The 12,024-nt window shown below is 35.9% G+C and overlaps 1 protein-coding gene across 2 annotated transcripts in view; it reads left to right on the forward strand.

The window, feature by feature from the left end:
* SLC6A15 (solute carrier family 6 member 15) overlaps positions 1-12,024 on the forward strand; it is a 55,153-nt gene that overhangs the window by 19,713 nt on the left and 23,416 nt on the right. Inside the window, exon 2 of one of the 2 annotated variants that reach the window (XM_003405238.4) lies at positions 7,582-8,047. In XM_003405238.4, coding sequence (XP_003405286.2) covers positions 7,759-8,047 — 289 coding nt within the window. In that variant the 5' untranslated portion in view covers positions 7,582-7,758. Of the gene's footprint in view, positions 1-7,581; positions 8,048-12,024 lie in introns of those variants that run through there. The other variant, XM_064283773.1, reaches the window with a different exon arrangement.

Genomic DNA, 12,024 nt, shown 5'->3' on the forward strand with positions numbered 1-12,024 from the left:
AAGAAAGAAGGAAAAGGCCAAAACGGATGTCAGAAGAGACTGAAACTTGCTCTTGAATGTAGAGTAGCTAAAGCGAAAGGAAGAAATGATGAAGTAAAAGAGCTGAACAGAAGATTTCCGAGAATGGCTTGAGAAGACAAAGTACTAAATGACATGTGCAAAGACCTGGAGTTAGAAAACCAAAAGGGAAGAACATGTTTGGCATTTCTCAAGCTGACAGAACTGAAAAAAAAGTATTCAAGGCTCAAGTTGCAATATTTTAGGACTTTATGGGCAAAATATTGAAAGATGCAGGAAGCATCAAAAGAAGTTGGAAGGAATACACAGAGTTACTGTATCAAACAGATTTGGTTGATATTCAACCATTTCAGGAGGTGGTGCATGGTCAGGAACCAATGGTATTGAAGGAAGAAGTCCAAGCTGTACTGAAGGCATTGGTGAAAAACAAGGTTCCAGGAATTGACGGAATACCAGTTGAGATGTTTCAACAAATGGATGCATCACTGAAAACGCTCACTTGTCTATGCCAAGAAATTTGGAAGACAGCTACCTGGCCAACCAACTGGAAGTGATATGTTTACCTGTGTTTTGTTGACTATACAAAGGCATCGGACTGTGTAAATTAAAACAAATTATGAATAGCATGGTGAAGAATGGGAGTTCTAAAATACTTAATTGTGCTCATGAAGAACCTGTACATAGACCCAGAGGCAGTTGTTTGAACAGAGCAAGGGGTTAATTCATGGTATAAAATCAGGAAATGTGTGTATCAGGGTTGTATCCTTTTGCCATACTTATTCAATCTGTATGCTGAGAAAATAATCTGAGAAGCTGGAATGTATGGAGAAGAATGTGGCATCAGGATTGGTGGAAGACTCAGTAACAACCTGCGGTATGAAGATGACACAACTTTGCTGAAGGCGAAGAGAACTTGAAGCACTTACTGATGAAGATCAAAGAGTACAGCCTTCAGTATGGATTGCGCCTCAAAATAAAGAAAACAAAAATCCTCACAACTGTACCAATAAGCAGTATCATGATAAATGCATAAAAGATTGAAGTTGTCAAGGAGTTCATTTTACTTGGATCCACCATCAATGCTCATGGTAGTTCCCAGTGCCGTCGAGTCGATTCCGAGTCATAGCCACCCTATAGGACAGAGTAGAACTGCCCCATAGAGTTTCCAAGGAGCGCCTGGCAGATTTGAACTGCTGACCCTTTGGTTAACAGCCGTAGCACTTAGCCACTATGCCACCAGCTCATGGTAGTAGCAGTCAAGAAATTAAATGACATATTGCCTTGGGAAAATCTGCTGCAAATGACCTTTTTAAAGTGTTAAAAAGCAAAGATATCACTTTAAGGACTAAGGTATGCCTGACCCAGGCCATGATACTTTCTGTTGCCTCATATGCATGTGAAAGCTGGACAGTGAATAAAGAAGACTGAGGAAGAATTGATGTGAAGAATATTGAATATACCATGGACTACCAACCGAAACCAAAAATTCTGTCTTGGAGAAAGTACAGCCAGAATGCTCATTCGAAGTGAGGATGGCGAGACTTCGTCTCACATACTTTGGACATGTTATGAGGAAGGATCAGTGCCTGGAGAAGGACATCATGCTTTGTGAGGTAGAGGGTCAGCAAAAAAAAAAAGGAAGACCCTCGAGACATGGATTGACACTGTACCTGCCACAATGGGCTCAAACAAAGCAATGACTGCGAGCATCACGCAGGACTGGGCAGTGTTTCATTCTATTGTAAATAGGGTCACTATGAGTCGGAACCAGCTTCACTGCACCTAACAACAACTACACTTTGATTTTATAAAGGTTGCCTAGGATCTTTACCTTATACAATATGTGTGTATATATTTATGTATTTATAACACAATGTATTTAAATTTTGTATTAGACAGTTTTTTAATAGAAAATATGACCTTCAGATAGTTTAATCAGAATTTTCAAAGTATAACCTATGTAAGTTAGAGATGATTATCCATTTGCTTTGAAAAAAACATGTAGTAGTGTACAAAGATGTTATTTTTTATTTTGTGCTTTTTGCATGTATATTTTTTCCTACAAAAATCAGTAATTTATTGAAAAAATATAATAGGTTCTAAGCCAGTGAATTTAAGTGAGGTTTATGAGTTACACTGGCTTTAACGTTTTTTCTTTATGAAATGGCACACATTTTTTACTGTAATGGCATCTCTAAACTAGGATACACCCTATACTTTTCTATTTGTATGGAAAAAAAATAACAAGGGAAGTCAGACCAGTGCTTACTGAGGATACTGAGGTTATGAAAAATGTAACTACTAGAAGTCACACGAACAACAAGTAATGAAGCTAGGACACAAATCCAGGTTCTTCCGACTCTAAAATAGATGCTGTAATTCTATTTATAGTTAACTATTTTTTTTTTATGCGAACAGCTTATCATGAGATGATCAGTAAAGATAGACCTTTAATATGGATACTTCCTGCCTTATAGATCACATTTTCTTATATGTCAGTTTATTTTCTTCCAGCAAAATTATTTGGAAAATTAGCTTATTTCAGTTTTCCAGTTGTCATTTTCATTAATTTATTCAACTAATATTTATTGGGCTCTAGGAGGATATGATGCAAGCTAGAGAGATAAAATTCCTGAATTCATGAGTGTATTTCCATATAAAAACCTTGTTGGCCTCTTTAAAATAATCACTGTGAAAAGTTTTTCACTTATTCTAGAGATGTATCGATCACTCGAATTATTTTGGGAATGTGTCTATTTCAGAATTATCATCACAGTGTGTCTCTTAATCTTAAAAAAAAAACTAAGCAGATCTTAAATGATTAAGTGATTGTTCTGAGGATGTATATTTTAACTTTGGAAATAAACAAACATCCTTCCCACCTAAAGGTAATGAGTAAGTTGCATGGTCAAGTTAAAGAATTCTTTTTATTAAACCAGGTTTCTTGGTGTACTGAGTTTTTCATTGCAATCATAAACTCAAGTATGATCAGGTTCTTTCTCTGACTTGTAATGTAAATCTATGGCAGTCCCATCAAGGAATTCTATTTTTTTGTAGAAATGGAAGAATGCTTGGAACTTTTTAAAGTTTCCTGATCCAGCTTTGGAGAGAAGCACTCGTATGTTTTATCACCTGTTTTTCGAACACTTTATTGTGCTTTAGGTGAAAGTTTACATAGCAAATTAGTTTTCCAATCAATAATCCATACACAGATTGTTGTGGAGCATTGTTTGTAATCCCTGCAATGTGTCAGTACTCTGGCCATTTCCTTCCTGGGTTCTCCATTTCCATTCATCCAGTTTCCCTGTTTCTACTTGACTTCTCATCCTTGATTTTGGGCAAATGTTGCCCTTTTGGTCTCGTATAGTTGATTTTTCTAAGGAGCACATCTTAGTCATCTAGTGCTGCTGTAACAGAAATACCATAAGTGGATGGGTTTAACAAAGAAAAATTTATTCTCTCACAGTCTGGTAGTAGGCTAAAAGTCCAAATTCAGGGCGTCAGCTCCAGGGGAAGGCTTTCTTTCTGTTAGCTCTGGAGGAAGGTCCTTGTCATCAATCTTCCCCTGAACTAGGAACTTCTCAGCACAGGGCCCCTGGATCCAAAGGACATGCCGTTCTCCTGGCTCTTGCTTCTTGGTGGTATGAGGTCCCTGTGTCTCTCTTCTCCTTTCTCTCTATTATATCTCAAAAAAGATTGGCTTAAGACACTAGCTAAACTTGTAGATCTCATCACTATAAGTGCTGCTAATCCATTAACATCATAGTGATAGGATTTATAACACATTGGGAAAAGACACATCAGATAACAAAATGGTAGACAGTCATACAATAGTGGGAATCATGACCTATCCAAGTTGACAGATATTTTTGGGGAATACAATGCATGACAGAGCACATTCTTCATGGATGTTATTGTTCATTTTATGGACCTATCTATTATTTGGCTGAAAGAGGGCCTCTGGGAGTGTCTTCAGTTTCAAGTTAGAAGTTTGTCTCAGGACAAGTCTCTGGGGTTCCTGCAGTCTCTATCAGCCCAGTAAGACTGATCTTTTTTTTGTAAAGTTCTACATTTTTTATCCATTCTAACTGGGACCTTCTATTGTGGTCTCAGTCAGAGTGGTCAGTAGTGGTAGCTGGGCACCATCTAGTTCTTCTAGTCTCAAGTTAGAGGAGGATATGATTCATGTGGGCCATTATTCCTTTGGACTAATTACTTCTTTGAGCCTTGTTTTTCTTCATTATCCTTTGCTCCAGGCGAGAAAAGAGCAATAGTTTCTTCTTAGATGGCAGCTCACAAGCTTTTAAGAACTCCAGATGCTGCTATCCAGCCTAGGATGTAGAACATTATCTTTATGAACTGTGTTTTGCCACTTGACCTGCATGTCCCCCGAGACTATGGCCCTTAGCCTTTAAGCCCAGTAGTACGATTCTGATATCTAAATAGTTTCTATAACTGTGCCCTCTGTGTGCTCTGTCATATATATGAGTACATATACAGCATTTACAAGTATGTATGTAGAAATATCTACAACCATGGTATAGTGGTTAAGACGACTAACTGCAAACTGAAAGGTTGATGGTTTGAACCTACCAGCTGCTCCCTGGAAGCCCTATGAGGCAGTTCTGTTCTGTCCTATAAGGTTGCTGTAAATTGGAATCGACTTGATTGCAATGGGTTTGGTTTTTTTTTTTTTTTTTGTATGTGTGCACATAGATGTACACCTGTACAACCTCCCAAACCTCTTTAGCATACATATTTGTCTATGTATCTATTCACAAATTGTTATTACTATTGTTGCAGGATTATACATTGTAGCATTTACCATAGTTGCCCTTTATTCTTGTGTACCTCTCAGCGTTTTGCTTTGCTTTGGTCACCTCGTGCTGACTTCCCACGTATTGTGTATTGCCTTCCCCTTCACTGGAATTAACACCTGTTGGCACAGTGGTTAATAATTTGGCTGCTAACCAAAAGATTGGTAGTTCACATCTACCAGCCACTCTTTGGAAACCCTATGGGGACAGTTCTACTCTGTCCTATAGGGTTGCTGTAAGTTAGAATTGACTCGACAGCAATGGGTTTGGTTTGGTTTTTGTATTATCTAGTTCTTGATTCTCCTTCCCTCCCCTCCCCATCCCTGGTAACTATCAGAGAGTGTTTCTTTATGTGTGTAAATCTCTTCCTGACCTTTATAATAGTGGTCTCATACAATATTTGTCCTTCTGTGATTGACTTATTTCACTCAGCATAATAGTGTCTTCCAGATTCATCCATGTTGTGAGATGTTTCACAGATTCATCATTATTCTTTATTGTTGTGTAGCATTCCATTGTATATATGTACTACAGTTTGTTTATCCACTCATTCCTTGATGGACACTTAAGTTGTTTCCATCTTTTTGCTATTGTAAATAATGCTGTAATGAACATGGGTGTGTGTATGTCTATTCATGTGATGCTCTTGTTTCTCTAGGCTATATACTTAGGAGTGGTATTGCTGAATCATATGGTATTTCTATTTCTGGCTTTTAAAGGAAGTGCCATACCGTTTTCCATAATGGTTGTACCATTTTTGCAGTCCCACCAGCAGTGTATGAGTTCCAGTCTCCCCACAGCATCTCCATCATTTGTTGTTCTCTGTTTTTTTGATCGGTGCCATTAGTGCTGCTGTGAGATGATATCTCATTATAGTTTTCATTTACGTCTCTCTAATGGCAAATGGGGGCCCTGGTGGTGCAGTGGTTAAGTGTTGGGCTGCTAACTAAAAGCTCAGCAGCTCGAATCCACCAACCCTATGGGGCAGTTCTGCTCTGTCCTTAGGGTCACTATGAGTCAGAATCAACTTGACAGCAACAGGTTTGGAATGGCTAATAACTGTGAACATCTTTTCATGTGTTTGTCAGTCACCTGAGTGTCTTCTTTGGAGAAATACCTGTTCATGTCCTTTGCCTATTTTTTAATTGGATTGTTTGTCTTTATGTTGTTGAGGTGTTGAAGTTTTCTATAAATTTTAGGGTTTGGACCCTTGTCAGATATATGCCATCGCCAAAACTTTTTCCCAGTCTTCAGGCTGTCTTTTTACTGTTTTGATGAAGTATTTTTTTTTAGGAGGCCCCAGTTATCTGATTTACCTTCTGCTGTTTGTGTATTTTTAGATATGTTTGATAGTCTGTTTTTGCCATAAATTAGGGCCCTTCGGTTTATCCCTATGTTTTTTTTCATGAACTTTATAATTTTAGGTTTTATATGTAGGTCTTTGATCCATTTTGAGTTAGTTTTTGTGTATGATGTGAGGTATGGATCCTGTTTCATTTTTCTGAAAATGGATGTCCAGTTTTGCCAGCACCATTTATTAAAAAGACTATCTCTTTCTCAGTTAATGGACTTTGACCTGTTGTCGAAGATCAGCTGTCCGTAGGTGGATAGATTTACTTCTGGGTTCTCAATTTCGTTCCATTGGTCTGTCTGTTGTTTTACCAGTACCACACTGTTTTGACGACTGTGGCTGTATAGTAGGTTCTGAGATTGGGAAGTGTGGGGCTTCCTACTTTGTTCTTCTTCTTTAATAATGGTTTGCTTATTTCCTTCCTTTCCATATAAAGTTGGTGATTAGTTTTTCCATCTCATTAAAGAATGTTGTTGGAATTTGGATTACTTGTTTTTCTTTAAAATAGAAAATCTCATTGGTCTGTAGACATGCCTTGTATACTTGGTCTGTCTCTGGGGGTAAAGTAAAGGATATGAAAAATAACGTACAAATATAGAAAGGGAAAAACAATGCCAAAGTGATGGGAGTGTTTTTTCTTGAATTGAACTGTTTGAGAGAATATTCACATAACTATCAGGAATTTTTACCACTTTTTGTGTTTCTACTGCTTTTATGCATAGGTGTGGCTGCCCTCCATTTCTGCTTAAGCCTAATGTCACTTTTGTTCAACATTCCTGATCTTTACTATGGTAATGATGTTGGGTCATCTAAATCATGCATGTAGTATGGTTATTTGAGATGTGTCTCCTTCTCTATTAGATTCTAAAAGCAGACACTGTGTGTTTCATTAATGTTTGCTTCCCTTAAGGTGCCATCACAGTTCATATTAACTGAGTGAATGGATGAATATGTGATCAGAAGAGATTCTGTATAAGACAATACTACAGGGTTGGTATGCAATTGTGTATGTAATTCTATGAGGAATAAAGTAAGGGTTATACCATGAAAGATCTACTTTTGTCAGAGAGAAAAAAAGAAAGAAGAAGAAGTCTCAAAATTTTAACTACTAATCAACAGGAAAATATATACATTATGTATTGGGAGTATAGCTGAGGTCAAAGTTGATTTTTGCACAGAGGAGGATGTTGGCTTAAAGAAATAGGTATGAAGATCATATATGTTTTACAGTCTTGCACTTTGGGAAATATTAAGCGCTGAAATGCCATAAACAATCTGTTTTATACTTATGTTTATAGAAAGAAGTTTTATCATAAAAATGAGTAAGAAAGGGTGATTCAGTATTTCTAACATTTTTATCAAACACTTATGATATTTCAACTTACAATTTTACAGGTACCTACAGAGTATTGAACGTACAGATCCAGGATCCTTAAGACATTATCAGCTTGAATCAAGGATTTATTTGATATCCTCCTTGGTCTTTGCTTAACATCAAGTAACAGTTAAAAAAAAAAATTGACATATTTGCCCTAAGGAGATTTAAAAAAATAATAGTACCCAGACTTTCCAATGCCTAAGAATAGCAAGGTGGTAAAAAGAGAATTAGATGATGAGGTTATTGAATCTGTCAAAGACCTTCTTTCAAATGAAGACTCAGCTGATGATGCTTTTAAGAAGAGTGAACTAATCGTTGACATTCAAGAAGAGAAAGATACAGACGTCGAAGAAGGATCTGAAGTTGAAGATGAACGACCAGCTTGGAACAGTAAGCTGCAGTACATCCTGGCCCAAGTTGGATTTTCTGTAGGTTTAGGGAATGTGTGGCGATTCCCATACCTATGTCAGAAGAATGGAGGTGGTAAGTTCTTATTTTTTAGGTGATACATTATTGTAGTAAACTTCAATTGAGTTCCTGAGGTAGCTTCTATTGTTGCTATAGTCTCATTATTTTAGAAACTATGAATTCCTTTGTGCAGCTAAGGAGATTGCTTTGTGGGAAATAAACTCAGCTCTGTTTTCAGATTAGGTTTCCATAGGAGCAGATTGGTTTGCAAGGGATATGCAGTGATTGCTTAAGGGTCCTAAATTCTCAAATTCTTTCTGTAGATGCTATAAATATCTCTGAATTACTGATCTGCACTTCTTTAAGAAGTGTTTTATCTCTTATGTCTCTTTGAAGAATAATCTGAAGTTTCTGGTATAAGACAAAATTGAGGAAGGAAGACAGAGTTTTCTCCCTGTGGCTTATTAACTCTGAATTTTAAGCCACCTCACTCTTCAAAAAGGCAAAGATGACATAATTTAGAATGATCAAAGTTTCAAACGCTCACCAGAAATTTATAGATCCCATTAGAAGGGATGAAACAGATAATGTATGTAATGCCCGGCATTCTTCATCCTTAGATATCCTCCATATTTGATTCCCTATTTTATAGAGTCTAGGGACAATGTTCAGTTTCAAAGAAAACTTTAAAGAAATTAGCATCCTTAATTTTAAAATACCTGTATCAGCATTGATACTTTTATCTTTTTGTACTTGCACATATAATTATGAAGAGTGACTTAGGAAAAATTGTCTTGTAAATCAAGAAAAAAAAAAAAAATCCTATACAAGGGAATTGATTGTTCATGTAGGCTGTTAGCTCTGTAGCACACCAAAATCAAACTGAGTGCTATATTAACTAACATTTGAGTTGAAAGTTACCCATTTCCATGAAAGCTATTGAAGTAAGCGTGGTTAAAACTGAATATTCCTTAAGCCATGCATCTCAGCCCACATAGAATAGAAAGAATATTTTGTTATGTAATTCCAGTTTTTGATAGTTTTCTTGACTGCACAAAAAATATAGTTTCATTTTTAATATAATTTTAATCTACAAAACCCTTCATCAAATACAGCCATCAAAACATGAAAATACTTCTTAGCCACTAAAAGAGATACAAATGATAAGGTATTATGGTGACTAAATATATTTAAGATCTTTCCTAGTTAATTTAATCAGGCACAAAACAAGAAGTTTGGGGAAAGTAACTTATTTGACAAATCTACCTGAGAACTCAGAATCAATACCTGAAGCTTGTGTTATTCCACACATCATTCTATGAAGCTGTACACACCTTAGATAGCCAGTAACATCGCATATGAATTATTTGCCAAAGCAGCTATAAGCAATTATGCATTGCCTTGCTTTTTTGTTTTTCACAAATCATTTCATTTGCCAAGACTGGTGGAAGATGAATTTTAATTATGATTCCTTTCACCTTGTAAACCTTCTTAAGGAAGACAACTGCTTTGGCTGAATTGCCAGGTTGCCTTCCATTTGGTAAAATTTCTGTCTTGGAGAGCCCTGAATGATTTCTTATTTAGTAATTACTAGCAAAAATACCTTATGTAAAAGAGTGAAAAATGCCCTCCTAGTATTGTGTCCTCTCTTCTATACACAACATTATAGAGAGGTAGTGTGTCTATTATATAATCCAAATGGACTTGATTTCAAGATGACTGTTAAGAGTACAAAATACTGACCCAGTTTGCAGTACAGCATTGAGCCTGCTAGATACTCAAGTAGTATTTTCTGATTGTTTCATCCAACAGCTCAGGCTACCTAAATCTTATCCTTTAATCATTTGAGGCACTTGATGAGAAATAGAACTGAAAGGTAATAGCTCAGATATTAAGTTGTCTAAACATATTATGACTCGACGGCAATGGGGTTGGTTTTGGGGGAAACGTATTATACTTAAAGCACAATGGTTAAGCTTAATAAGTGGTATAGTCTAGAGGATAAGAAGTCAGGTTCTGAAGCCAGTTCGATTTGCTGGAAGCATGGCTCTTTCCAATACTGGCCATGACACCTTTTACAAGTTATCTCACTTATTTGGGTATAGCTCTCATACCTGTAAAATGGGGATGATAGTGGTACTTTCCTTATTGAATTCTTTCAAGGAATAAAAGAACATGCTGGGAGCATGCTTGGAAATATGCTTGGCAAATAGTAAATGATCAGTTACGGTTTTAGCTATGACTATTTTTAATATGGGGCTAATTTTTTTTTTTTTTAATGTTAGTAGAGTACACGGAGTTAGAAGAAAAGACTAAGTATCCAGTATCATGCCATTCACACTTGACTGAGCAAAGAATCCCAATGACTCCAGTCTTATTCATTCCCTTCATTTGTAGCCATGCACACACAGATACACCCACTCACACTCTGGCATTATTAAAATGTACTTTCAGTTCTTTTTTTTTGTTTGTTTCAGTTCTTTAGGAAACATTTTCATTTTAATCTGTGAATGTTACTAATCATTTTAGAATTAGGATTTTGATAGCTCTGTTTTATAAGGTGATACATCCATACTTTATTTTATCTTCCCCTTTATAGAATCAATTAAGTCCAAAAGACTGAAAATCAACCGTAAGAAGACAGAGATTATATGCCCATCACTAATTTAGGGGAACACTCTTGCATACATTCTTTATTGCAGAGATATTTAGATACTGAGATAAATAATTTTAAAAAATCTGTTGATTTTTACTTCTTCTGCAGAATAACCACCAGAACAATTTGAAAAACCTCCCAAGTCTATTCAGTTACAATTAGAGACTTATTTTAAAATAGAAAAAACATAATAAGTAGCTTTTTAAATTTTTTTGTGTCAATTAAATTCCGTCCTTGATATTGTCTGATTAGTCAGAACTTCAGAGAAGAAATTTGAATGAAGTCCATCTTTGAGGATATATAATAAATAACTTACATATGTATTTTTATATAGAAATAAGTAGAGGTCAAATATTTGATTTTTAAAAATATAAATAATATCTACTGCCTTATATTTGAGTAACATTGTCAAACTATTCAGTACATTTTTTAGTCATTAGTTATATGGCTTAATTTGGGATTTACTGAAAAATAATACGTTTTTAAGTGTGGAAACTATACTACAAGGAGAATAGTGCATACATATTTATAATAGACATTAAATGTTTCATGAAAGAGCTTGAGCTCTAAATTGCTTTACCAAAACCCAGCTAATTTTAATATTTTTTTCAACCATTCCCACCACTCCTTTGAAGAATTCTAGAAAAAAGAATTGTTAGTTTCTTGAACTGTACTTTTCCTGTAAAGTGTATGTGATGAAAAATGACATTTTGCTTTTTTTTTTCTTTCTTTTCAAACTAGGCATTTTTTCTTCCATGATGTTATTTGATTTAGGAAAATAAGTTAGCTTTTATAGCATGAAGTCTCATTCATTCTAAATTATCAAGTTGGGAATGCATGAGACTTTAGATGGGTTGGGATAAAATTTAATAAATGATAAACTTTGTGTGATTAAAATACCCAGGAGTTTGTGAAATGTACTTAAGAAAATAATCGTTTTTAAAAATGAATTATTTTTATGCAGAATGAAGTTGTTTTACCCTTTTAATAACATGAAACTAAAGCCATTTTTTTTCTGGAAATACTTTGTAGCAAATTCCGGTGTCAATTTCTACAAATTTTAAAGTAATGTTGCCTTAGTCATCTAGTGCTGCCATAACAGAAATACCACAAGTGGATGGCTTTAACAAAGAGAAATTTAGTTTCTCACAGTCTTGGAGGTCACAAGTCCAAATTCAGGGTGTTGGCTCCAGGGGGAAGGCTTTCTCTTTCTGTCAGCTCTGGAGGAAAGTCCTTGTTCTCAATCTTCTCCTGGTCTAGGAGCTTCTCAGGCACAGGGACCCTGTGTCCAAAGGATGCGCTCTGCTCCCGGTGCTGCATTCTTGGTGGTATGAGGTCCCCAACTCTCTGCTTGCTTCCCTTTTCTTTTATCTCTCCGGAGATAAAAGGTGGTGCA

Source organism: Loxodonta africana, chromosome 4 (assembly GCF_030014295.1).
Source record: "Loxodonta africana isolate mLoxAfr1 chromosome 4, mLoxAfr1.hap2, whole genome shotgun sequence".
NCBI lineage: Eukaryota > Metazoa > Chordata > Mammalia > Proboscidea > Elephantidae > Loxodonta > Loxodonta africana.